At 43.1% G+C, this 26280-nt stretch overlaps 1 protein-coding gene across 2 annotated transcripts; it reads right to left on the reverse strand.

Annotated features, from left to right (window-relative positions):
- Positions 1-4062: 4062 nt before the first annotated feature.
- Positions 4063-25956, reverse strand: pof1b (POF1B actin binding protein). Of its 2 annotated transcripts, none has more exons than XM_030793423.1 (12): positions 25517-25956; positions 24815-24895; positions 14777-14988; positions 11816-11849; positions 11045-11125; positions 10301-10393; positions 8064-8177; positions 7616-7768; positions 5954-6079; positions 5473-5601; positions 4687-4766; positions 4063-4413 (listed from the first exon to the last, which is right to left on the reverse strand). In XM_030793423.1, the coding sequence occupies exons 1-12, from the start codon at positions 25814-25816 to the stop codon at positions 4293-4295; spliced, it is 1524 nt and encodes a 507-aa protein (XP_030649283.1). In that variant the 5' UTR covers positions 25817-25956; the 3' UTR covers positions 4063-4292. The 2 variants fall into 2 exon arrangements, with proteins under 2 accessions (XP_030649283.1, XP_030649282.1); XM_030793422.1 differs by having other exon boundaries at positions 4065-4413; positions 14777-15003; positions 25514-25956.
- Between the last annotated feature and the right edge of the window lie 324 nt (positions 25957-26280).

Consider the following 26280-nt stretch of genomic DNA (forward strand, 5'->3'; position numbering starts at 1 on the left):
GAGAGACAGAGAGGGGGAGAGAGAGAGAGAGACTTTAACTGTAATACCAGAGACGGACACAAAGAGAGGAACGACAGTTGTAAAACCAAAGGCCTTGGAGAGTAAGAGAGACAGAAAGATTTTTACACTTCTGTTCGTATGTAACCGATAGCTTTCATTCATTTTCTCACATGTGGTTGTATTTTGTACTTCTGTGTTGTCGTTTTTTTTTTTTTTATCAGCTTGTTTTTGTTGTTGTTTTTTTATTTGTTTGTTTGTTTGTTTGTTTTTACTGCACAACGCTTACATCATTCACAATGATGTAAGCCTCATGCCAGTTTCACTAATAACAGTCCACAGACCAGGATGCATCTGAAGCACCTTTGAGCTGAAGTGCAACAGACAAAAAAAAAAAAAAAAAAAGACTCTGGTTTTAACTTCACACTGTTCTAAGTGTTTGTGAACCCAAAAAACTGAGTGGATTATAAATATCTACTTCTGTGAGCAAGAACACAAATTACAAAGCTGTCAAATTCCCTGTTTATCGCATCTCTGGTGTGGTCTACACTAGGCAGTGGTAGATATAGAGAAACAAGGTAAAGAAGTCACAAAATCTATATAATTTAAGTGATGAAGTCATTATGTTACTCCAGATACCCATTTAAAATACTGTGTTCGGCATTTGTTTGACTGCTTCCATTTTCCTCGCTGTGCTTTTCGGTACTGACACACACACCTTTGTGAACGCACTAGTGATGCGCGATGTGAATGAATCAAAATGGTTGCCAAACAAGAGATCTGATGACCTCATTCATAGAGACAAGAGCGCGCCGTCAGCAGTCCGTCAATCAACAGCACAAGTCTGGGTGTCTCACGCCCCCTGCTGGTTAAAGTTCACATCGCACCAACTCGTCCAGCGCCGAGGACAAAGATGCGGAGTGCCGTAGTTCCATTTCTCCCGTATTTTCTAAATCAGTGACGTTGCAGCTAGCTCACTCTGTGTGTAGTCGGATTGTACAAACGTTACGACGTGATATCCGCGTTATTTAATCTCAGTTTTTTTGTCGTTCATAAATCCTGTAGCACCACTTTTTTTTCTAAGACATCTTCTATTTTTCCATTAATAATGTCAAGCCAGGAATGGCAGTCAAAGTTTCAAGCAAGACTGAGGTACAGTTAGTTAATAGTGGAGTGGTTCTTCAATAGGAATGCCTCCTTTTTGTAGTCCACATTAAAACGTGGTCCATCTTTACAGTAGTTGAAATAAAACCTCTATTTACGCTAGACTAACCAACACGTGAATGCGATACACTACTTCAAAACTTTGTATAGCAATGTTACAATTAACGGCTGTATATTCCTTGCCTTCAACATACCACATGAGCAATGTGCTAGGGGGAAAGAAAAACGGAGCATTACATGAGCTGGAGAGTCTGGTACTCGACCGTTTTCATCTCTCACCTGTTCCGCACAAACCTGAGCTAAGACAGTGGCCCGCACGGTAACCGTCACCAACCGTCATGCGCACAGTTGACACCGTGAGAAATGTCCAAGGGTATTTAAAACAGAAACACATATAGGCCACACACACACACACACACACACACACAAACCTTCTGACACATCTGTGTTTGCAAATTAGGGTTTATTTTCTGAAAGTGCATTACAAAAATTGTTTGTTGTAACGTTTTACACAGACAGGAAAAGTGGACTATGCTAACAAACGGCTTCGTTGAGAAGTATGGATGGCTAAACCGCTGCTCTGCTGGAAATGAAAAACAACAACAAAAAAAACCTTAGGTTATTTTGACTACTTCTAACCCATTTCATTGTATATAGAATTTACATTCTGGAAATAAGCTACATCTGAGGATGAAAACTCGTCTCAGCTGTCTCCTGCTTCAAAGAGTCTTCACTTCAAAGAAGAATAACCAGGTTCTTGTAGCTGCCATCCCATATTAATCAATATTTAGTATTTATTCATGGTGGAATTTCTTTCCACCATAACACACCTGAAAAGCCTTGTTAAGCCAGTAGAAACCTTGGTGAACAAGCCAGAAAGCAACAAGCTAAAAACAGGGGCAGCAGGCAAGGAAAAAAAAGTTCAACCATGTCTCCCAACATTTTGGTGGATAGATTACGGATCCAATATACATTCAAACAACCACTGTGTCCATGTTCACTCCTCACATCACACACACACACACGCACCAATCATCTCTCTCCCCGACACCAGAGGAATACAAACTTACTATAGTTCCACACACCCTGAACAAAGTTTTGCTCTAGAAACAAAAGAAATTACAAAGAAAAATAAAAAATATTTTATCATTACCCCGAACAAAAAGAGGGAATGAAGCCATTTTTTAGAAGTTTTTTTTTTTTTGCAGTCCTGGTCACACCCTCTAGTCTTTTAGTCTTGCACAGTTATGGTTGTACTCTAAACAGTCTACACGAACAACAATGACAAGTACTTTTAACATTCCAGTCAACACGATGATTACGGTACTCAGAACAATACCAACAAGGCGTGTGGTTTTGTAAAAATAGGGTAACTGGCAGAGAGAGTAACTTTGGATTTCATCTGAGGCGGTATTCCAACAAAAAGGTGTTTCCAGTGTTCTACTTAACTGAGTCAGTGTTCTTCATAATAACAGAGAGAGGGGGAGGGGGGGGGGGGCGCTTATTATTTTCATTCTCATTTTTAATGAAATCATTTTCAAATATTCTTATTCAAACATACATATTGCATTACTTTGGGGTTAAGGTTGTCTAAAAAAAAGAAAAAAAAGAGGTTTGATAACTCATAACTGAAATAGTTGAATATTTGGGGTCACAAGCTAATGAAAAGCCGCAGCCAGCGAACCGTTACCAGCGAACAGAGGAGAGGTTCACCCTTTACAAATGTTAAATCTATAAAATATACACCGTTGTTTTGTTTTTTTTTCTTTCTTTCTTTTTTATCTTTCCGCGGGCTGGGAAAAGTCTCGGCCCCGAGCGTGTGGGTGGGGGGCAGACATCCATGCAGACAGGGAGGGACGGGAGACTTGATGGATGGAGGCGGTTGGAGGGAAAAGGAGGTTTCTGGATCATCACGTCGTTCACGTCCTCTTCGAGAGAAACAGTAGTTTTTTTTTTTGTTTTTTTTTTTTGTGGTAATGATTTCCTGTTCGGGAAAAGAAAATGAATACAATGTTGACTAAGGTCATCGAATCAAACGGGACCACACCGCTTCCTTGTTTACACAATCCTGACAGACAGGACTCTCCGTCAAACAAAACCAACATCTTCTCAGTCGTTTACAATAACAGCACGTTGTAAAAACGTATCAAAGTCTCACATTAACACTCGCGATGAAAACGTGTCACACAAGGTTTGTGCTGACCTTTGGAAGACTTTATGACTTCAGACATCAAAATACAACATTGTCTGACAAACTTTAGGGGCGGGGGGGGGAAAAAAAAAAGTTAAAAAAAAAAAAATAGCTCTGGAAAATAACTACCTAAAAGTTAAAAAAAAAAAAAAGAAAAAGAAAAAGAAAGAAAGAAAAAAAAAGAAAAGAAAAAAAGGTCAGGCTACAATACTCAAGTGAAAAATTAAATATTTTAACAACAAAATGCAACAAAATGGACTTTCAAGGAACTCTTAGGCACCCAATAACCCTGCTATTGATTTGAAATGTTGCCTTCGCTAAGTCGCTAAGTATTGCTAATGTGAGTCGATAGTACCACTCTATTCATAATGCTTATTGTTTTATAGCAAACATAACATATGCATGAAAACCACGGTCTGTTGGCTTGGAATGAGAAATATTGTCTGTGTTTAAAAAAAAAAAAAAAGAAAAAAAAAGGGGGGGGGGGGGGGCTGTATGAAGGTTCACAGCCGTGTGTGTTTTTGTGGAGTTGCGTTTGGAAGCAGAATTTAGCACTAGCTTTCTACGTCTCTGGATACTGAAGTAAAACTATCAGTCACAACCCGCAGTGCAGTAGCCTCTGCAGTCTGCCAAAAAAACAAGTTCAGTTTTCAACACAGAGGAAACTGACCTTTACTGCTGGATTTCATATTCTGCTGCTTTTTTAGCACTAGTGAGCTAATCGTTTTAGCTTTCACCTTAGCAAACGCTGGATTTTGGTTCAAATTAGCAAATTTAGGATTATAATTAACCTGACAAGATTTACGAACAGGTTTTTGAGATTATTAACGGAATAAAAAGTTTGATAAAGTGACAGGTCAATCACTTGTCAGTCCTTGAGATTGAGAGCGTTTATGTAAATACTTACCTTGCTGTGGCAGGCTGGAGTCATGTGGGATTTTTACAGTTTTTGACTGGTCTCCTCTGTCTTCTTAATCACCACAGTCTTGGTCTCTCTGACCGGAGATGTGGCCTGGTAATCATCGCTCAGCAAACCCAGGATCGGGTACTGATTCACATATCTATACACACAAAACACACAACGTACGCAGACAAATACACACACGCACACGCACACAGACAAACAGACACACATATGCGCACACACACACACACACACACACACACACAAATTTAGCGAGTCTTAAATGGCACAACACAATCGGATACTTTCACACATGCACACACAATTGAACGCGCACACACTCACACACACACTGACATGCATCTGCACACACACAAATTTACACACAAACACACACACACACACACACACACACACACATAGAGCCTACCTGGTGACGACAGTCTGGGTGACATTCTTGGAGCTGGAGTTAGAGCTGTCAATTTTCTCCTGCCTTAGTCGTCTGATCTCCTGTGGGTACAAACACACACACACACACACACACACAAACACACATGAATGTCAAAGGTTAGACACATTAATGACAGGTGTACCCGGGGCTGAGTCACAGCTGTCAATCAAACTCATTCCGGCTGCTCTGAAGATGCAACCAAACAGCACATAGAACTACAGACACCATACAGCCTACAGACAGCACATAGAACTACAGACAGCACACACACTACTGTTACGGCCCTGTTACTGTGACGACTGCTGTTATGGTTACAGCATACAGGGAGCAGAGACACTGTGTTCACAGAGGGGGAGGGAATGGGGGAGATGTGGTCAGACCAGACCAGGTCACTGGAAAGGTCACCGAGGTCAACTCACCACCCCAGGCATGTATTAACAGACTCTCTTCATAAAGGAAAGAGTCGTTAGTCTCATTAGAGTACAATTATCAGTAGTCTGAGGAAGTCCTGCTGTGTAGTGTTGTTTTCTAGAGAAAATTAGCACCTTACTTGCATTATACATCTCAGTTGTGTTTGCGTGTGTATGTATGTCTGTACGTGTATAGGTGACCTGTTGCTTGTGTGTGTGTATGTGTGTGTGTGAGAGAGTGTGTGTCTCTGAGCGTGTGTGTGTGTGAGTTGTGCGTGTGTGTGTGTGAGTGCGTCTGATTGGGAGTGTGAGTGTGAGTGTGTATGTGCGCGTATGTGCGTGTGTGTTGTGTGACCTCTTCCTGCCGTTTGATGACAGATTCTCTCTGTTCCAGAGAGCTGAGGAGCTCTGTGATTCTCAGCTGCAGACTCTTGTCACTGGACCTCTCCGTACTGTACTCCGTCTGAACCTTAATGAGCTGGGACTGACACACACACACACACACACGTCAAAGCACTGTAGCCACACACTGATCACACTCATCTCAACCCACCATCAGACACAGGCTTTTAATAAAAAAAACTCAAACTGTTTAAACAGAAAATTTAAACTATTTCAACACCAACACTGATGCATGTCTATCCTTACATTCAGGTTCATCACAGATACTAATCAGTAGTAACAGAAACTACAGATCAGTGAAGAATTTGCCTGATGACACATTTACAGTGTTAGAAATCCTCTGAATTATGTCTGTGTTTAGACTCTATAGTTCAGTTCAGACAGACAAACTGCACTGATAAGTGAAGAGGAGGCATGTTTCTGACATCTCTCACCCGCAGGGTCTGCAGTTCTTTCTCTTTCTCCTCACGGAGGGAGGTGATCATCTGGTTATAGTGCCGTGACAGCTCCTCTGTCTTCAGCTGCAGAGCGGCACTGTTACTACTGCCCTGACCTGCCATCTACGCACACACACACACACACACACACGTACACACACACGCACAGATATACACACATACAGACACACACACACACACATATACACACACGCGCACATACACACACAGATATACACACATACATACAGACACACACACACACAGATATGAGAGATATGTTTTAGTTGAGACACACAGAGTGGAGTTTTAAAACTTAATGGTTCCAGTACATTCATATCAATTCTAAAACTTCTGAAAAGTTTTTCATGCTTTTCAAGTTTTCCAAATTCACCTGCTTACACAAGACAGAGTTGTGTTTGGTCTCAGACTTCTCAAACAGTTAGAATATATGTTCTATCCATTATCTGTATCTAGTTCTATCTATGTCCTCTTTTCTCAGACAGTTAGAATACTGCCCTCTTTTGGTAGAACCATGTCAGCGTCTACTGCTATTATTACTGTACACTCTTAGGCAGTACTACATCTGTTAAAGTGTGTGTGTGTGTGTGTGTGTGTGTGTATGTGTATGTGTGGTGTATGTTTGTGTGTGGTTTGTTAATGTATATGTGTGTGTGTGTATGTGTATGTGTGGTGTATGTGTGTGTGTGGTTTGTTAATGTATATGTGTGTGTGTGTGTATGTGTATGTGTGGTGTATGTGTGTGTGTGCATGGTGTGTGTGTGTGGTGTGTGTGTGTGTGTGTTGTGTGTGTATGTGTGTTGTGTGTGTATGTGTGCGTGTGGTGGTGTGTGTGTGTGCGTTGTGTGTGTGTGTGTGTGTGTGTGTGTGCGTGGTGTGTGCGTGTGTTATGTGTGTGTGCATGGTGTGTGTATGTGGTATGTGTGTGTGTGTGTGTGTGTGTGTGTGTGTGTGTGTATGTGTGTGTGGTGTGTGTAGGTGTGTGTGTGTTATGTGTGTGTGCATGGTGTGTGTATGTGGTGTGTGTGTGTGTTATGTGTGTGTGCATGGTGTGTGTGTGTGTGTGTGTGTGTGTGTGTGTGTGCGCGTGTGTGGTGTATGTGTGTGTGTGTGTGTGTGTGTGCGCGTGTCTGGTGTATGTGTGTGTGTGTGTGTGTGTGCGTGTGTGTGTGTGCGTGTGTGTGTCTGGTGTATGTGTATGTGTGTGTGTGGTGTGCGTGTGTGTGTCTGTGTGTGTGTGTGTGTGCGTGGTGTGTATGTATGTGTGTGTGTGTTGTGCGTGTGTGTGTGTGTGTGTGTGTGCGCGTGTGGTGTGTGTATGTGGTATGTGTGTGTGTGTGTGTGCGCGTGTGGTGGGTGTGGTGTGTGTGTGTGTGTGTGTGTGTGTGTGCGCGTGCATGGTGTGTGTATGTGGTATGTGTGTGTGCGCGTGTGGTGGGTGTGTGTGTGTGTGTGCGCGTGTGCATGGTGTGTGTATGTGGTGTGTGTGTGTGTGTGTGTGCGCGTGTGGTGGGTGTGTGTGTGTGTGTGTGGTGTGCGTGTGTGCGCACGTGTGCATGGTGTGTGTGTGGTGTGTGTGTGTGTGTGTGCGCGTGTGGTATGTGTGTGTGTGTGTGTGTGTGTGTGTGTGTGGCCGACCCTCTGGCGTAGCATGTCGTTCTCCTGTTGCAGAGCCTTCAGACTGCCCTCCAGCTCTTTAATGCGAAACTCTCTACTGGAGTCAGAGCTACGACTGCCCAGCACCTGGGTCTCCAACACACGCTGAGCAGAGACGCTCTCTTTCAGAGAGGCCTGAGAGAGAGACAGAGACAGACAGACAGAAACAGAGAGAGACAGAAACAGAGAGAGACAGAGAGACAGAGATGAGCTCACACAGACAGAGGGGTTCAAGACCACTCGAATTCACTCTGTTTTACATTATTAATCTGAATCTGAATCCAGATGAGTCTGCATTCATCTTGATTTGTGAGATGACAGACTGAGATCCATATCTGGTGACCATGCTTTATAAAGAACACACTGAGTCCCCTGTGGGCCTGGTCTCAGTGTCTCTCTCAGAGTTTTTTTCGCAAACAGCGCCCTCTACCTGTAGCTGACGGTTGTTCTCCCGCACTGCCTCCAGTAGCCGGTCGTACTGCTGGGCCTGGTCGGCCTTAAAGCTCAGGTCTTTCTCCAGCTCCTCCTTCTCAGTCTCCAGACGCTACACACACATCACACACACACACATGCACCCACACATACACGAATGCGCACACACACACACACACACACACACACACACACAAACACACACCACACAGAATTAACAGACAGTTTAACAAACAAAGGCAACTACTTAGGAATGAGCATCTAGTTACTATGACAACTGGATGTCAGCGATGGCATATCAACACATCAAATACATTCCATCTTCCTCATTTCTGATAGACAGTGATACGGTTATCATCAACCTCAGGGTCTCAATCCACCTCCAAACATACGTTTTTATACATCTAAAAACAGATCATTTTTCATTAGTTATTAGTCTTTTTTTTCTTTACAGACAGATAATCACGGCCTGGCACTCAAATGCTTTAATGAGCACTTTCCCGTTGTTTCTGAGGTCAAACACAATACGCGGTCAGATTCTGTGTGCTCTGTTATCAACCACGCTACCCTGGCACAGACGACAGCTTTAATTATCATCTGAAAAGACATCTGTTTACCCTGGCATTTCACCAGTCTCTTACAGAGTCAATCTTTTTTTGTTGTTGTTTTTAATTTTCTGAGCGCTGGGATAGGCTCCAGCACCCCCCACGACCCTGATTAGGATAAGCACCTTAGATAATGAGTGAGAGAGAGTGAGTGAGTGATTAGGATAAGCACCTTAGATAATGAGTGAGAGAGAGAGAGTGAGTGATTAGGATAAGCACCTTAGATAATGAGTGAGAGAGAGAGAGTGAGTGATTAGGATAAGCACCTTAGATAATGAGTGAGAGAGAGTGAGTGAGTGATTAGGATAAGCACCTTAGATAATGAGTGAGAGAGAGAGAGTGAGTGATTAGGATAAGTACCTTAGATAATGAGTGAGAGAGAGAGTGAGTGATTAGGATAAGCACCTTAGATAATGAGTGAGAGAGTGAGACCTTAGATAATGAGTGAGAGAGAGTGAGTGAGTGATTAGGATAAGCACCTTAGATAATGAGTGAGAGAGAGAGTGAGTGATTAGGATAAGCACCTTAGATAATGAGTGAGAGAGAGAGAGTGAGTGATTAGGATAAGCACCTTAGATAATGAGTGAGAGAGAGAGAGTGAGTGATTAGGATAAGCACCTTAGATAATGAGTGAGAGAGAGAGTGAGTGATTAGGATAAGCACCTTAGATAATGAGTGAGAGAGAGAGAGTGAGTGAGTGTATTACTTTAGTTTATTTTTCTGTGAATGTATCTGTTACTAACGTCTTCACATTTTTACTTTTCTCTATGTTAATCCATTTTTATTATGTCATTATAGAGCACACTGAGCTGATAATAACAGATTAGTATTATTATTACTATTATTATTATTATTATTATTATGTTTTGTCAAAACAGATAGTGCGACAACATTTTTTGAAACAGAAGCAGATGTGACTCTCTTCAGTAGTTTTCATCTGGGTTTCATTTTCATGGGAACTCAGTTTCGCCCCTTGGAGACATTGGGGGGGGGGGGGGGGGGGTACAATCTATTCATGTCTCTCTCTCTCTCTCTCTCTCTCTCTCCCTCCCTCCCTGTGAAGCTCAGACAGGTTTCTGAAACACGCTGTGAGTAAGGCTGAATAAACACTGGGACAGTCATGGTGGTGCTTTTTGTAATAACACTCTTTCAGGGCGTAACAGTGCTGGTGTTTGCTGGCCTCTCGCCAGCGGTAGCGACGCTGTCACTGTTCAGATTTCCCCGTAAGCCCGGCAGGTTCAGGAAAACTCCTCTGGATTTTCTCATTAAGGTTTTAAATTCCGATCTGAGATTATAACCCTCTCAACAACCAACCATTTTTCCTTGGTATATGGGAATTTCTAATCTATCTAAATTTCGTCCCCCCCCCCCCCCCACCCAGTGCAGTGTAAAGGGATTTTTACCAGACACAAATAAAGGGCTATATGAAAAAGTTACAGACTCTGCACATGAGCTCCTAGTAAAGTTTATGTATTGTATTTTAAGTCGACTTAAAAGAAATTAAAGGCTGATCTCTGATCAGTGGCATGGGGTTTAGAAATTAAGAACTAAGGCCTATATAATTTACTGTGAGTCATGTGGACATATGGAGAGCGTATCTGATCTCAGATCAGCAGTTGAGTGTCCTTACCCTCAGATCGTCCTGCAGGTGTATCAGCTCCTCCCTCAGACTGCTGAAGGTGGTCAGCAGCAGACGCATGGTCTTATCAGCGGTCAGACGCGTCTGTGAAAGAGAGCGAGAGAGACAGGCAGATAGACAGAGGGAGGGAGGGACAGACAGACAGACAGAGGGAGGGGAGACAGACAGAGAGAGCGAGAGAGAGGGACAGACAGACAGAGAGAGAGACAGACAGAGAGAGAGGGACACAGAGAGAGAGAGACAGACAGACAGAGAGAGAGGGAGAGAGAGAGAGAGAGCAAAGAGAGATCATTAAAACATAAATCGTTGATCCTTTTTTCTCATCAACAAAGCTCTCACACTAATTCCAGGCACTCCTGTGTTTGTCTGGCCTGTCTCACACGTGTTCCTGAGCCCGTGGGCTCTTTGAAGTGTGTCTGTCTGTTGAGACGGACTGTGTTGTGGTGAGGGTACAGACAGAATGAACAGCGCGCCGTGCCGCAGGGGAGAACCACCCAAGGGTGCGGTGGACGGGAGGAAGGAAAGGGAGGAAGAGGAGGATACAGTGGCGAGAGAGAGAGAGACAGGTATCAGGATGAAGATGAAAGACAATACACAGCCAGGGAGGGAGAGAGAGAGAGAGAGAGAAAGAGAAAGAGAAAGAGAGAGAGAGAGAGAGAGAGAGAGAGAGAGAGAGAGATTGTTTCGGGGTGGAGAAAAGGGTGTAGCGTGAGGCAGAGTTGAACATGCTCGTACCTGTAACAGGTAGCGAATCTGCTGCTTGGTCAACTCAGACACACCTTTAGGGATGAGAGCTTCCACCTCTTCTCTCTCCATCTGTGTGTCACGCATATCACACACACACACACCCACACACAGAGATACACACATACATACACACACACACAGATACACACACACACACACACACACACAGATACACACATACATACACACAGATACAAACACACACACACACACACATACACAGATATACACATACATACACACACACAGATACACACACACACACACACACACACACACACAGAGATACACACATACATACACACACACAGATACAAACACACACACACACAGATACACATATACATGCACACACAGATACACACATACACACAAACACACACACACACAAACACACATAGACACAAACACGCACACACGCGTGCACACACACACAATTTCCAAAATGAGCTCTTCACAACATTGAAAAATACTTACAGAATACTCACACACATACAACATATTTGCAGTGTTTTTCACCGGCAGGTGTATTCATGCTTGTAGTAACAACTGTCACTCAGAAAAGTGACTAACCATTCTTATTGTCTCACACAGCCAGTGTGTCAGTAACGGCTATTGTCAATGTACAGCAGCATACACATGCCCAACTCGTAGGAAGTCATTATTCCATTCAGAACTTCTCGTAGTCTAAGAAATCTATCAGACATGCTAACACAAGTTGACTGTTTCCCAGATGTGACTACGGTGGCCACACCCTACCTTGTAGTCATTGGATGAGTCCAAAAGGTGCTTCCTGAAAGAGAAAAAAGAATTAGCATGAGAAGTAGTTTTTTTTGTTTGTTTTTTTTTGGTAAACCAAACAAACAAAACAATCTATGTTACCTGTCACAAATATCCACAGGGTTTTTTTTTTCAATCGATTAATACAAAAACATACAAGTTTGTACCAAACCCGAAAAAAGCCTGCAGAAAAAAAAAAAAAAAAAAAAAAAAACATTTGACAAAAAAAGGTTTTGCTGACTGGTCTTTTCAGATAGGTGGCGTTACGTAATGTCGCTATGGTAACGGACTCTCCCGCCGCGGCAGAGAGAAAACCCTTTTGATTCGGCTGATAGGTGGCCTACACTGAGAAAAACCTTGCCAAGGAACTGAACAGCGCTTCTGTTTAACTCAAAAGTGGACCACAAACGCCAAGTTTCGTTATTTTGTAATCGGTCTTTACCAAGCCAGTTCATCTTAATCTCTGCTTTTTTCCAAAGCCAGGTATTTATTTAATTTATATCATTAGTTAGTGAGTTAACTTATCCAAATTTGGCATGTCCAATTCCCCAAAATCATCGTGTGTCAATCTGGGAAGGTAACGACTTGCGGAGGTGTCCGTGCCCGGTTAACACCTGCCAGTTTACAAGTGTCTCCATGGCAACACCCCGTCTCTGGGGATGATATGGCTGTGTTTCATAGGAAGCTAGAAGTCCTCCAGTAAAAAAAAAAATACACATGTCAAAATGAAAGTGCAGTTTCCTATCTGCCCTAAAGTCAGTAGCTTACATCACTAAGCTACAGGGTTAAATGTGTGTATTATGTACTAGTCGCTGTGTGTGTTAGCTGTGTCAGGTGTTTGATTACCCAGTGTAAAACAGCACAGGGTTAAATGTGTGTATTATGTATTAGTCGCTGTGTGTGTTAGCTGTGTCAGGTGTTTGATTACCCAGTGTAAAACAGCACAGGGTTAAATGTGTGTGTTATGTATTAGTCGCTGTATGTGTTAGCTGTGTCAGGTGTTTGATTACACAGTGTAAAACAGCACAGGGTTAAATGTGTGTGTTATGTATTAGTCGCTGTATGTGTTAACTGTGTCCGGTGTTTGATTACACAGTGTAAAACAGTGCAGGGTTAAATGTGTGTGTTATGTATTAGTCGCTGTATGTGTTACCTGTGTCAGGTGTTTGATTACATAGCGTAAAACAGCACAGGGTTAAATGTGTGTGTGATGTATTAGTCGCTGTGTGTGTTAGCTGTGTGTCAGGTGTTTGATTCTCCTCTGTAAAACTGAACAAGACTGTCTATGCACTGTGAGATAGAAAAAAAATAGCCTCAAATTAAAAAAAAAAATCCACTTTAGCGCTTACTGCTAAAACTGAAAAAGTTTGACTAAAACCATCACTGCCCAAGCAAATGATCACTGAAGAAACCTGAGTCTTCAAAAGTTAAACAGACCTCACAGCATTTAGTCACAGCTTTTAACTTCTTTTTCTCTCTATTATATAAACACCAGCGTATATAAATTCATAAGCTACCATTACTGTGTCTATAACCACCGCTTCAGGTTGGTCTCATTAGACCTAATACAGCTGTTTTATGCTGATCCCCGGTCAGTGATCATTCCCTCTCACTCCTACTGTCAGTGATCATTCCCTCTCACTCCCACTGTCAGTGATCATTCCCTCTCACTCCCACTGTCAGTGATCATTCCCTCTCACTCCTACTGTCAGTGATCATTCCCTTTCACTCCCACTGTCAGCGATCATTCCCTTTCACTCTTACTGTCAGCGATCATTCCCTCTCACTCCTACTGTCAGTGATCATTCCCTCTCACTCCTACTGTCAGTGATCATTCCGTATTCCCTCTCACTCCTACTGTCAGTGATCATTCCGTATTCCCTCTCACTCCCACTGTCAGCGATCATTCCCTCTCACTCCTACTGTCAGTGATCATTCCCTCTCACTCCTACTGTCAGTATTCATTCCCTCTCACTCCTACTGTCAGTGATCATTCCCTTTCACTCCTACTGTCAGTGATCATTCCCTCTCACTCCTACTGTCAGTGATCATTCCCTCTCACTCCTACTGTCAGTGATCATTCCCATTCACTCCTACTGTCAGTGATCAGTCCCTTTCACTCCTACTGTCAGCGATCATTCCCTCTCACTCCTACTGTCAGCGATCATTCCCTCTTACTCCTACTGTCAGTGATCATTCCGTATTCCCTCTCACTCCCACTGTCAGCGATCATTCCCTCTCACTCCCACTGTCAGTGATCATTCCCTCTCACTCCTACTGTCAGTGATCAGTCCCTCTCACTCCTACTGTCAGTGATCAGTCCCTTTCACTCCTACTGTCAGTGATCATTCCCACTCACTCCTACTGTCAGTGATCATTCCCTCTCACTCCTACTGTCAGCGATCATTCCCTCTCACTCCTACTGTCAGTGATCATTCCCTCTCACTCCTACTGTCAGTGATCATTCCCTTTCACTCCTACTGTCAGTGATCATTCCCTTTCACTCCTACTGTCAGTGATCATTCCCTCTCACTCCTACTGTCAGTGATCATTCCCTCTCACTCCTACTGTCAGTGATCATTCCGTATTCCCTCTCACTCCCACTGTCAGCGATCATTCCCTCTCACTCCTACTGTCAGTGATGTTGGTTTTACTCTCATTGTTTTGTCACCTGCTGATATTCATGACACCACAACTGCACTCAGTTGCGGGTTTTTTTTGTATAACTGAAAAAAACACAAAACAAAAAAAACTAAACAATAAACGAAATTTGGAAAAAAAAAAAAAAAAAAGCAGGTCCTAGCCAGCTGTTTTTTTCAGGTACTTAAGAAGAGAACAAGGTTGAGACGGTTTTTATGTTGCAAAAAAACCAAAACATTTCCAGACCAGTGAAAGAGCTGGTTGGTACGTGGTATGACCGCCCTACGTTCGGCGCCTTACCGTCCACGGATCTTCGCCACGTGTTCGGAAATGCAGGAGTAGATGTCGGAATTCTTGCGGTACACCTCGGCAAGCAGCTCTCCGAAAAACCGCGTGTCCAGTTTCACCGTTTGTTCCACTTTCGGCATCTCGAAGTCAGGCAGCTTCACCTTCTGTGACACGTCCGTCTCCATCACGGTCTCCACCACGTTGGTGGTGCTTTTCTCCACAACCTCGCTCTGGACAACCTTCACGAGAGAGGGAGAAGAAAGGGAGTCTTTAGAACCGAAAAAAGAACATGGAGAATCTTAAGAACAAAGAAATTAAACTAGTTAAATAAAAAACAGGGAGACACTTTTGAGCAGAACAGAAAGGGATAAACATGTTCTGCTCCAACATGGGTACTGGACTCAGAAAGCACCATCTCTATGGTCGGTCGTTCTTTAATCTATCCACATTTTGACTGTCTCTCTGACCCAGGGCAACGCACAGTAGTTACTACTCTCAGTGTCTGAGGTCACATGATTCCAGAACAATCTTGGGCCCTTTGTTTAGGGGCATGTCGACTGTGGATTAAAATGCTTGGGATTCGAACCCACAACCTTGGGGCTACAAGGCTCTAACCGTTACATAACTGCAGCTAGAACACACCAGATTTCAAATCAGTAAATCTGGTAAATCCAGTAAATCCACTAAAGTAAACAAGAAAGTTCGTGTGTAAACCATGTTTGTAAACTAAATTTCTATAACTATGACAACAAAATTACTCTTCAGGTATGATATTCACCCTGTGCAATTTCTTCTATGTAAACAAACAAACCAGGTGACGGGACCTGCAATAACACACCTACGCAGAGCGAACAGGTCAAAGGTTACGTGAGTTCTCGAGAACGGCGATGGTGACAAGGGTTTTCACTTAGATTAGGTGGGAGAAAGCAACTGTGAATTATACACTCTACAAACTGTTTCTCCAGAGTCCACACCTATAAAGAAACTGATCCAAGTCATGAATCAACCTACCATCACCACTCCCTGAAAGGGTGAGTAAAGATAACACGCCCAGATGCGATATAAGCGCTACCCATATTCCCAGGGCACCTGTCTGCATTCCTCCGGCTGCCACTGAGGATACCATGCAGACCTGGATTTAACAAGTGTTTGAGAGGCTGGGCTGTGTCCCAATATTCATACGTGACTCCTTAATCTTGAATCCTTTTCTCCTCAAGTCACCACAAATCTAACAGGACTGAGCGTGTTGAACAAAAAACCAAACAAACATCACATGGATGTCGCAGTATTTCCATCAAAACTGCCATTTATCCTGTTGGGTAAGGGAGCAAGGTTATGAGGAAAGACAGTGAAGAATACTGAAGAGAAATGAGACACACCCCAGGCACTCATATATATCAGATATGTGTTTGACCCACGTTTGATTTTCCTAGAATTCTTTGTCAGATATTTCTCATCGACACTCCTATTTCACTCATCAGAGAGTCTTTGTGACATTTCTCTCCTTTTCACATGAATTCCATGTAAGACTAATCCTACAGTATATATTAGCTATGAAATTATCAGTTTAACGCTAATGCTAATGCTAACAGCGTTAGCGCTAACCAGTGAAAATTAATACGGAGTTCCGTCAGTAACCAAACAATGGTAGTACTAAGCACACAACAAGCTGGTTATCATCGAATATCTGTGTTTTGTAGCTGACAAGTAGGGGAGGAGTGAATAAAAGATTTGGTGGAGAACAAAAATAAACCATGGTTCAGAAGGTATGTGGAACTGCACGTTCCTCCTACATGCTAGGTGAAGAGGGAGCAGAAAAACACAGCTGTAACAATTTGCCAGACACAAGAGAGCATTCGAGGTGAATCCACTCCTTGCTCTGTTTCTGACAAATACTTTCATTTTAGGTTGCTCAAATGTTTTAGTGAGGGGGGAAAAAACATTTGTTGAGAGCCTTTTGGAATTGTTATCATTGCTCTGTGTTTGTGTGTGTGTGTGTGTGTGTGTGTGGCTGCGGGAACAGAAAGTTCCATAAAGCTACGTAAACTTAGCCGTGACTCTAAAATGAATACATTTGTTGGTTGCCATTGGGTGAAAAAGATTTGTCTACAGGTGAGACAGACTTGTGCAGTTATGGCTACAGGAGGAATGGTTATAGGAGGAGTGGTTATCCTATTGTTTTCTTCCCCTCACCCGGTTTTTCTTTTCTTTTTTTTTTATTTTCTTTTCAGGGCTATCCCTCCGCACGCGGTAAACACACGCGACTTTTCACACATCCAGCTGAACGCTGGAGAGTCGTGGTTTTGATCAGAGCACCAGCGGAGGTGTGTCAGGGCGGTCAGACAGGATTCCTCAACCACGAAGAGAGAGTAAAAAAAAAAAAAAAACAGACCTCCCAGTGTGCCGGTGCATTCTCTCTCTCTCTCTCTCTCTCTCTCTCTCTCTCACACACACACACACACACACACATACATGCACGCGCACATACGTTCAGAATGACATAAATCCAGCGCATTTTTGCGAACAGAGCTGAGATCAGTCTAATGCTCATATCGTGAGGATCGAGATCAGAAAAACTGATCCCAGATCAGAGTGGTTACATTGCAGATTGCTCAGCCCGTTGTGAATGTGCTTCGTGCCAACGGAGCTGACGTTATCATGCTTGTGTTGCAAAAGCATCCAGGCGGAAATTTTGTTGATATCCTATCCCGTCGGCAAGGGAGTAAATCAGATTTTCATTGATTCATTTTCTGAGCTGATTAGCCTAATCAGGGTCACGGGAGGTGCTGGAGCCCATCCCAGCTTTCAATGGGCGAAAGGCAGGGAAACAACCTGGACTGGTCGCCAGTCCATCGCGGGGCAGACACATTGACACCTAGGGTATAACTTAGTATCTCCAATTCACCTGACTTACATGTCTTTGGACTGTGGGAGGAAACCGGACCTCCTGGAGGAAACCCATGCATGCCCACATGCATATCTTAGCTATAGTTCAGTTCAGTTACGTTTTACGATGACGCGAGTTTTTTGAGCAGTGTCGGTCAAACTGCGTGTCACTTGTGTTATTCGTCTTGCTCTTCGATGGTTACATGAGTAACAGACATTTAGGGCTTTAGACACAGATTAAGACAGATTAAATTTCATTTTAAACTTAAAAAAAAAGCTTTTCTTTAAGAATGAGATTTAAGCCACTGATTAAGCAAACCAGAAGCAAAAAAAAAAAAGCCTGTCAGTTCTGCTCATACTTTGAACGGCTTATTTAGAAACACGTTTTCCCTCGAAGCTCAACATCTGGGGTCACGGCCTGGGGCAGACGATATGCAAAAGTCTCCGTCTCTCTGTCCTGGGTTAAATGTTGCGGCCTGTTGAATAACGGGAAACCTGTACTGCAGCGGCGTCCTGCTCAGAGGAAACGGATTAACCAGTCGTTTTCAGAGCTGCCGAGCTGATGAGGGTTTTGGCATGTCAGTCAGGCTCAGAACAAAAACACACCCGTAGCAGTGGAACATCTTACGCAAAACGCTCTGCAGGTGGCCAGTCACGCGCTTCTGTTGAACTTCTTTGGATGAAAAGCTACTAAAAAGGGATTCAGTCTGGTTTTTCTCGCACCGGTGTACAAGTCAGCTGTGCAACTTTCCAAGTTTTTTTTTTGTTTTTTTTTAAGAGTATTGTCAAGGTGATGACATGTAGATGTCCTTGGTGGTAATGTGGGTGTGTGTGTGTGTGTTGTGGGAACATTCTTTGCATTCTGCTGCCCCAGAGTGAGTGAGTGAGAGAGTGAGTGAGAGAGAGAGAGAGAGAGAGAGAGAGAGAGAAAGCATTGATCAGGGTGTGTGGACTAAACTGCCTCAGCTCTGATGACTCAGACCAGTTTGTAATCAGCACAAAAAAAACCAGGGACATTATACAAGACACAGCAAAGCAATGATGTGGGCAGAGACCAAGAGAGACACACACTGGACTGGTTTATCAGTTCTTTAGCTTGGATTAAGCTTAACACTTAGCTGAGACACTAGTGTTTTGCACAAAGTGAGAGAGAGAGAGAGACACAGAACAACAGACAGAGAGAGAGAGCGAGAAAGAGAGAGAGTGTGTGTGTGTGTGTGTGAGAAGGGGGGGGGGTGGAGAAAGAGAGAAGCGTGTTTCACAACAGTGACAGATTATCCTAAATGTAAATGTCAGAGATGAATTAGTGTCATTTGGTTATGCCCTATGGTTAGACCTCTGCAAGCAGAATTACTTTACAGGCATGCACACACACACACGCACAACACACACGCATGCACACACACACACACACACACACAAACACACACACACACAAACACACAGTGAGAGAGAGAGGTCTGTGCATGCATCGTTATTGTGATTAGAGATGTGTGGAATGTTGACTTTTACCTCCTTTACCTCATTAGACAAGATGAAAGCCAATCATTTTACACACACACACACACACACACACTGAGAGAGAGAGAGAGAGAGAGAGAGAGAGAGAGAGAAAGAGATTTGTGCTTGCTATTATTGTGATTAGAGATTTGTGATATGTTGACTTTCACCTCCTCTACCTCGTTAGAGAAGATGAAAGCCAAAATACACACACAGAGATACGGCACTTATTCTGTCATGACTGAGGTTGTGTGTCATAAGATAATGTGGTTAAAGTCAACTGACGTCAAATACCTGTTGTCAATTGCCATCATACACAATCTCTTTTATGCAAATTTCTGGTGGTACATTCTGGTACTTTCTCGACTTAGAACAACGACGGCATTTGGCACAATCACTTCTTAGAGGGTAAGGAGGCAATTTCAAAACAATTACCCTGTTGCGCAAGCCTATACTTCAGTAACGGTCACATGACACGACGACCAAAAAAAAAAAAAAAAAAAAAAACCAATCAGCTACGTCTTACAGTTATGGGTCATAACCACAGATACTCAGCCAGTATCCAGACAAAAAATACATGAGACCATTGTCTCCTACATCATTCTGAAATATGCGTCTTTGCCCCCTGTCCTTTAACGTGTGTAATTTCAAAGTTTACAGCGCAGCACTGTCGGACCTGATCAAAGGACAGTACAGCAAAAATGCGGGTAGGTATGGCCGCTGATGCTCACCATGCTGCACCGTGCTAATTAGAAGTACTATTGTAGCGGTAAGGGTAGTCAGTAAACCTTTTTCCCCACAACAGTATACGGTCAGGAGGTAGAGAGAAGTGGGTCAGTGTGCTAGTTCTACACCCTCCCTGTTCAAAAGTGAGAAGAGAGGGACATTATGCCGGACTTGAGCTGAGAACTTGAGAAGAGAACCGCATGAAAGGTTTCAGTTTTCGCACACAGCCAATGACCGACCACCGGAGAAAGCCAAGCGAAATTTCCAAGTAGGTCAAACGACAACAACAAAGTAAATAGTTAGGCTACTTTTTTGAAGTTTAGTTTGTACTCGTTAAAATTCGGAACTACAACACTGTTATCAAAGTGAGAGAAAAGTAAGGGGAAAGAAAAAAAACTGTTGCTTGAAGTTTGCCGCCACACGCCACAAAGGAAATACCACTTAAGCATCTTCATTACGAAACACATTAGACTATCAGCTCGGAGGCAAGTTTGCTTAAAATAAATAGAATATTTTTTAAACGCAGTTGTTCTAGGAAATAACACATAAATTGGTGTTTGTCCTTATGTACCTGACCCTTGTCTGAGAAGATGTCAGCTAGCTGTGTACGCATCTCACCGTAAAGGAAGCCTCCGTTAGACTGTGCAGTATCCAACTGGCACTAGTCCAAATGAGTTACGCGTAGCGTGAGATGCCAAGAACATAAAAGAAAAGGAATGGTTGCAATTACCCTCAAATGGGAAGACTCTGGATTAAAAACGTATTTTGGAACAGTCGGTCTTTTATTTAAACATCAATAATAATACAAAGTGCAACTTTCTGTGGATCGGTGAGTTTTATTGCCAAGAGCCTTCTAGCAACACCATGTTTAATACAACGTCTTTTTGACAGGACTTCATAAACTGGTTTGGTAATTGTTCATCTCAGGTAGATGCACGGAGCAAAGGGGTGAGCGAATCTCTCTTCAGTCTTGTAGAACCTACATGCTAACTGCACGAGAAGCGTAAACAAGCCTATTAGAATGTGTGCATCACCATTTTGATCTCAGGACTATTACAAACCTGCTTCACTCGCTTCAAACCACGACTTTGGGAGGGGGAGGCAGGGAGAAAGAGAGAGATCGCCAGCCAGCCAGGCAAGCAGACGGGCTTCTTCCAAAAACAGGGATGAATTTTAAAGCATGTGGATCGTAGATGCTTGCTCAAAATTGATACAACTGTCTTTGAGCCTCTCAATAGCACAATAAACAATCCGTTTTAAATCTGCTTTAGTGTCAAAGTAAGTATACATTCCAACCATTTCAAAGGCAGAGAGAAAAAGAGTAAACTTGAACCTTCTGCCGCGTTAAAATGTCAACCTTCCCTGACCGGTATGAAGTTAAGAGTGATTTACAGCTAACGAGAAGGCGTCTGTGCTGCCGAGGGTTGTGGGAACAGGGCCATAAACAAGGTACCGTGTTTGCTTCAGGTCAGAAAACGATTTATACACTCTCTTCTTACACCTGACACTGTGTCAGCAGGACCCCCAAAGCAATTCAGAACCAGGTCACCTGAGAGGGTGCGCAGTAGAGACATGTCCAAGAGAAGCTTCACATCCAAGTTCAACATGTATACCCGCCGTGTGAAGTTAAAAAAAAAAAAAAAAAAAAAATCTGCTCTTGGTTTGAGAATTCATCCTTAAGTGTGAAAAGCTAATGAGACTAGCCACACACCCCCCCCACCCCAGATTTGTGTCCCGTAAAAGAAAAAGGGCAGAGAAGTAGAAGTTATTATTGTCATTCCATGAAATGATCGTTTACATAACCACCACGGGATATTAAAATTGATGTGAAAATGATCCACGCTAGTAGCCTAGCCACACATCTAAAGCAAAACAGTTCAAACGACTCAGTTAGCGCAGCGTCTCCCAATTCTGCTCCTGAGCATTCAACCAATCTGTCTATTTCACAGTCTCTCTGGCTATCAAGGCTCTGATTATCTTAGGTGTGTTCAAACAGAGAGAGACCGCAGACAATGCAGGAGAAACAGCAAAAATTAACAGACTTGTTTACGGTGTTTGTTCCACATGAAGCGAGATCATTCGTCGCTTAATAATTATTTCAGACTTGTTGTTGCATAGTCTTAGGTGTTAGCTTAAAATTAGCAGCTTTTGTTGCTGCGTTGGCCCAAACAGCTTTCAAGCGGTTTGCCGTTTGTTACTTTGGTTATGGTTTATCTCTGTGATTATCCATATGTCTTTCTGTAATTACAAGAATAAACTTGTCGTTGGAATGTTATTGTTCAAGGCTACAATTAACCGACCTTGGTGACATCACAATCGACAACAACAGCAAAAAGCTACTGTTATCCTTTTGTGAGGCTTTAATAACGTGGAATTCCAGAAAAAAACTGTTGAGAACCATATGCTTCATGCACCCAGGTAATACTGAGTGCTTTGTTGCTCTTAAGCTAAGAGGAACAGAGCTAGGGGAAAAGGCTTCCAAAGGTACATACAAAACGTTGTTTTAACAAGCACTCAAGCCAAAAAAAAAAAAAGAAAGAGTGCCCTCCCTAATTTTGTCCAAACACGTCTAAAGACTTAACAGCAGGGACGATGAGACATTTCAGGTGTCTTGCGGCATGTTTGAAGTCTTAAGAGTCGCTACACTTTGACACTGGCGGCTCCACCCTGTCCTGTCTTGCCCCGCCCCGCCTGCCGCCAATAAAAAACACCGAAGGTGCAAATATGTCAGATTTTTTTTTTTTGTCTCCTAAGGAGAAGGTGCTACCTCAAAAACCTTTTTTGATATCTCTCTCTCTCTCTCTCTCTCTCTGGCTTCCTGTGCCTCTATCTGACATGTTGCTTTAAATAAGAACATCGTATCACTGTTACTTTGTCTGATTCTCCCACCCTTGTTGTGCAGTTGCCTTGTGTCTGCAGCTGTTTGGTTACTGGGCTGTTTCCTGTACCATGATACCATTCTGACTCAACGTTGCATGTTCCTGTCTCACGGTTTTACACACCCGCTGTGCCACGACATCCCAGATCTTTCCCGACACGCTTTGAAAGCCAGACGCTACCGAAGGAACGCCAAACAACACTTAATTTCTTGCAGATTAAGCTCATTTCTCCAGGCACCTTATGGGCGTGTCTCTACCCGCTACATCGGCTTCCTCTCCACAGGGTGCCCTTTCTTAGCTGCACTTTGATCCATAGATCAGAGTTTGGCAGCCGGTAATGGATTCTCACACAGGGAGGATTCTTATCTCATTCCATACCACAGTGCTTAAGTTTTCAGTGACAACATTCAGTCAGTGTCCTGCAGAAACCCAGCATCTCCAAAAACAGGGTCTCAGCACAAAACCGAATACCGTTTTGTTTTGTTTTGCTTAACTGTCAATGTACCATCTATTGAGTTTTATTGAAATTCAAACCATTTTATTGGTTTTGGACATGTGACGGATATAACAGTGCACAACACCTTTGAGTGATGTTTAGAAATAATAATTTAAAAAAGAAAAAATTGAGTAAAAGGGCTTCTGTGTTGACAGCAGTGATTTGCATGGGGGTATGAGTTTTGTGGAGATTTGTGGCCTTTTTAACTCTACCGATAAGCCCAGCCGTCAGACAAGCCACTACCCCTAGTAAAAGTCAAAACTCAAAACTCCACATTTCATGTCTGTTTGTGCCCCTCCCAAGAACCTTGAAATCCTGACCGTGGTTTTATCAGGGTAATTAAAGGCAAATAACTCACTCAAGTTATCTGTCACATTCTAAACAGCAGTGTTCCTCTGCACTCATACGAGAGAGATGAATAAGATAAGAGACTTATTGATCTGTCTGCCGTCATAAAACCTGAAAGACGTCAACCAATACAAACGTTGGCTAAGGTTCAATTAGAACAGAAACTACAGAGCGGCTGTCAGAAAAAAAAGAAGAAGAAGAGTCATTACAGGTGAAAGTCTCCCCCCCCCCCCCCCCCCCCCCCCCCAAGCCAAGAAGACGACTTTGAGAATGGGCTTTCACTGACATGCTGACAGACGTGCTCTGACATACGTCTCTGACGTTTAAACTCCAACACACTTCAGCACATTTATTCTGTGCCCTCTCTGTCCTGCAGAAAAAAAAAGCCCAGACCCGTACAACTCCACGCTACTCAAAGGTTTAGAAATAGTCTTCAAACTAGTACCATGCCTCATGTGCTTGAAAAGAGGTTTGCACACTAAAGCACCCAAAATCGGTCCGATTCGATTAGACTATATGCTCAGCGTGTCTGTTCAGTTCAACGTGGTCTTCCAGTCCGAAAATAAAGTAGAATGCAAAAAAACACGAATTCCCTCTATGTTATGTCTTAATATTTACGCAAAAAAATTGTAAGCTAGGCTTGGTGTGTTATATCATTTTCCCAAAGTTTAAACTATTCTGTGTGCATTGCTCACTTGTTCATGAGCTCCAGGCAAATGAACCTCAAAGGACACATTAATATACGTAAAAAAAAAAAAAAAAAAACCAAAAAACAAACCTGTTTTCTCACATGAACCTATCCGTTTGATTCCTGACATAGTTTTTTTTTTTCTTTTTTTTAATCACCTTTTCCAAGGCCAGGTTGATAGGGTGTGTTAAGTCACTTAACTCATATGGGAATGAGTGCCTCCATTCCTCTGACGCGGCCACACCCTCAGCATGCCCCGCAGGCTTCGCAGTGTTTCTCCAACACGCTGTCACGCACATTCACTCGCACTGATCGACACAGCTCCGCACCTCCCTCACAGTCAAAAGAGCGCTGGCATATGCGTGTGTGTGTGTGTGTGTGATGTCAAAGCGTGGTTAGGCTGTGCATAATTAAGCGGTGTATGTGAGGCCTGTTTGCTTGTATACACACATACACCTACATACTTGGCGTGTGTGTGAGTGTGAGGGAGAGAGAGAGAGAGTTAGAGGGGGTGTGGGTGTGCTTACCTCCTGAGCTGGTGGTTCAGGGCTCTTGGCTGGACTGGAAATCTGGCTGAAGACAGTAGAACTCCCCCCATTCTGTATGTTCTGTATGGAGATATGAAGCACAGAGGGATAAACAGTCTGTGCTTTAACGTCATGACAAGTGTGTGTAAAACAGTCAAACTTTAGTTTTACTGGGGGACATTTTTACAAGATTGTCCACAGCACTTAAGGTGGTCTCGTTATCACTATGATCGACTGGAAATATTTAAGAGAAGCTATCGCGGAATTAAAGGTGATTAGAGAACAGGTTCGTCTCCAGCTTAATCCCGACCTCGGGCTGATTTCCTGAAAATGCCGACCCTCTCCGATTCTGTCAGACCTGGGGTGTAGCGTGTGATGACAGAATTATTGAGCGGCTGATTTTCTACCTGGCCTGGTATCATGTAATGACAGTGCAGCGAGCAACAGATGTTGCACCGCACGCTACGTTTGTCAACCTCGTGAGGCTAAAAATTACATTCAGTATGAATCGCATTAAGACGTTAAAATCGTTGTCAAAGAAGTGTGTAAGAGTGAATTAAAGTACACGTCATTTCCAGATTAAATCCAAATGAATGGGGGACGACTGACTTACTAACAGCCCATCTGCTTATCATGGTTTTGTTCAGTTTATCAGGATTCTGTGTATGCGTAGTAACATATATTTGCGTAATAACTCACCACAACTTGTTGGCGTGAAATGTCCGTCTCGTCCAAGCTGCTTACACTGACGCGCTGTAGGCTTTGTACGTTTTGTACGTTTTGCAGGTAAACAGGTGAAATGACTTGCGGAGACTGGTTGACCAGCACGTACGATTCTGCTCGTTGAACTGGCATTAAATAACGCACGCCCCCGTATGCCACATTCCCCTCCACAGCACCATTAACATACTGGACTGAAGACACTGGGACCACAGTGGCCCCCGTTCCCGGTTCGGAGGCAACACTAAACGTTCTGTAGCTGTGCGAGTACGGAAGCGTCATTTTTTTTTTTTGTAAATCGAATGTAACTCCCGGTTGAAGCGAGTTAAGTATTATTCACACAACAAAGCTTTCAAACAAACGAGTAAATTTTAACGACGCGTCAAACCGCGGAGAGACAGTTAGGTGAAGCTAAACTGTAAGCTACCGACAGCTACAGTCAACTTGAAATACTTCCTTGGAAAAGAGGTAGCTAAATGGCTTTAGGGTTGGACTCTGCCCGGACACACCTCTCCCGTCTCAGATGACACAACTGGTTAGCTACCTGATCTGAGAGGCAGAAGCGCTGTTGCGTTGTCCAAATTGTGTTTTGTCCAAGCTGATTGTTTGTTTGTTTGTTGGCTGGTTTTGTCAAGCAAGTATATTAGCAAACACAGCGGTTTCATAAATAGTTGCAGTATGTCCGAGTAACTCTGCGAGAGTGGTGGTGAATTAGAGAAAGTACGGCTTTACGACCGTTTAAATTC

The sequence above is a fragment of the Chanos chanos genome, chromosome 16, assembly GCF_902362185.1.
Source record: "Chanos chanos chromosome 16, fChaCha1.1, whole genome shotgun sequence".
Taxonomy (NCBI): Eukaryota; Metazoa; Chordata; class Actinopteri; order Gonorynchiformes; family Chanidae; genus Chanos; species Chanos chanos.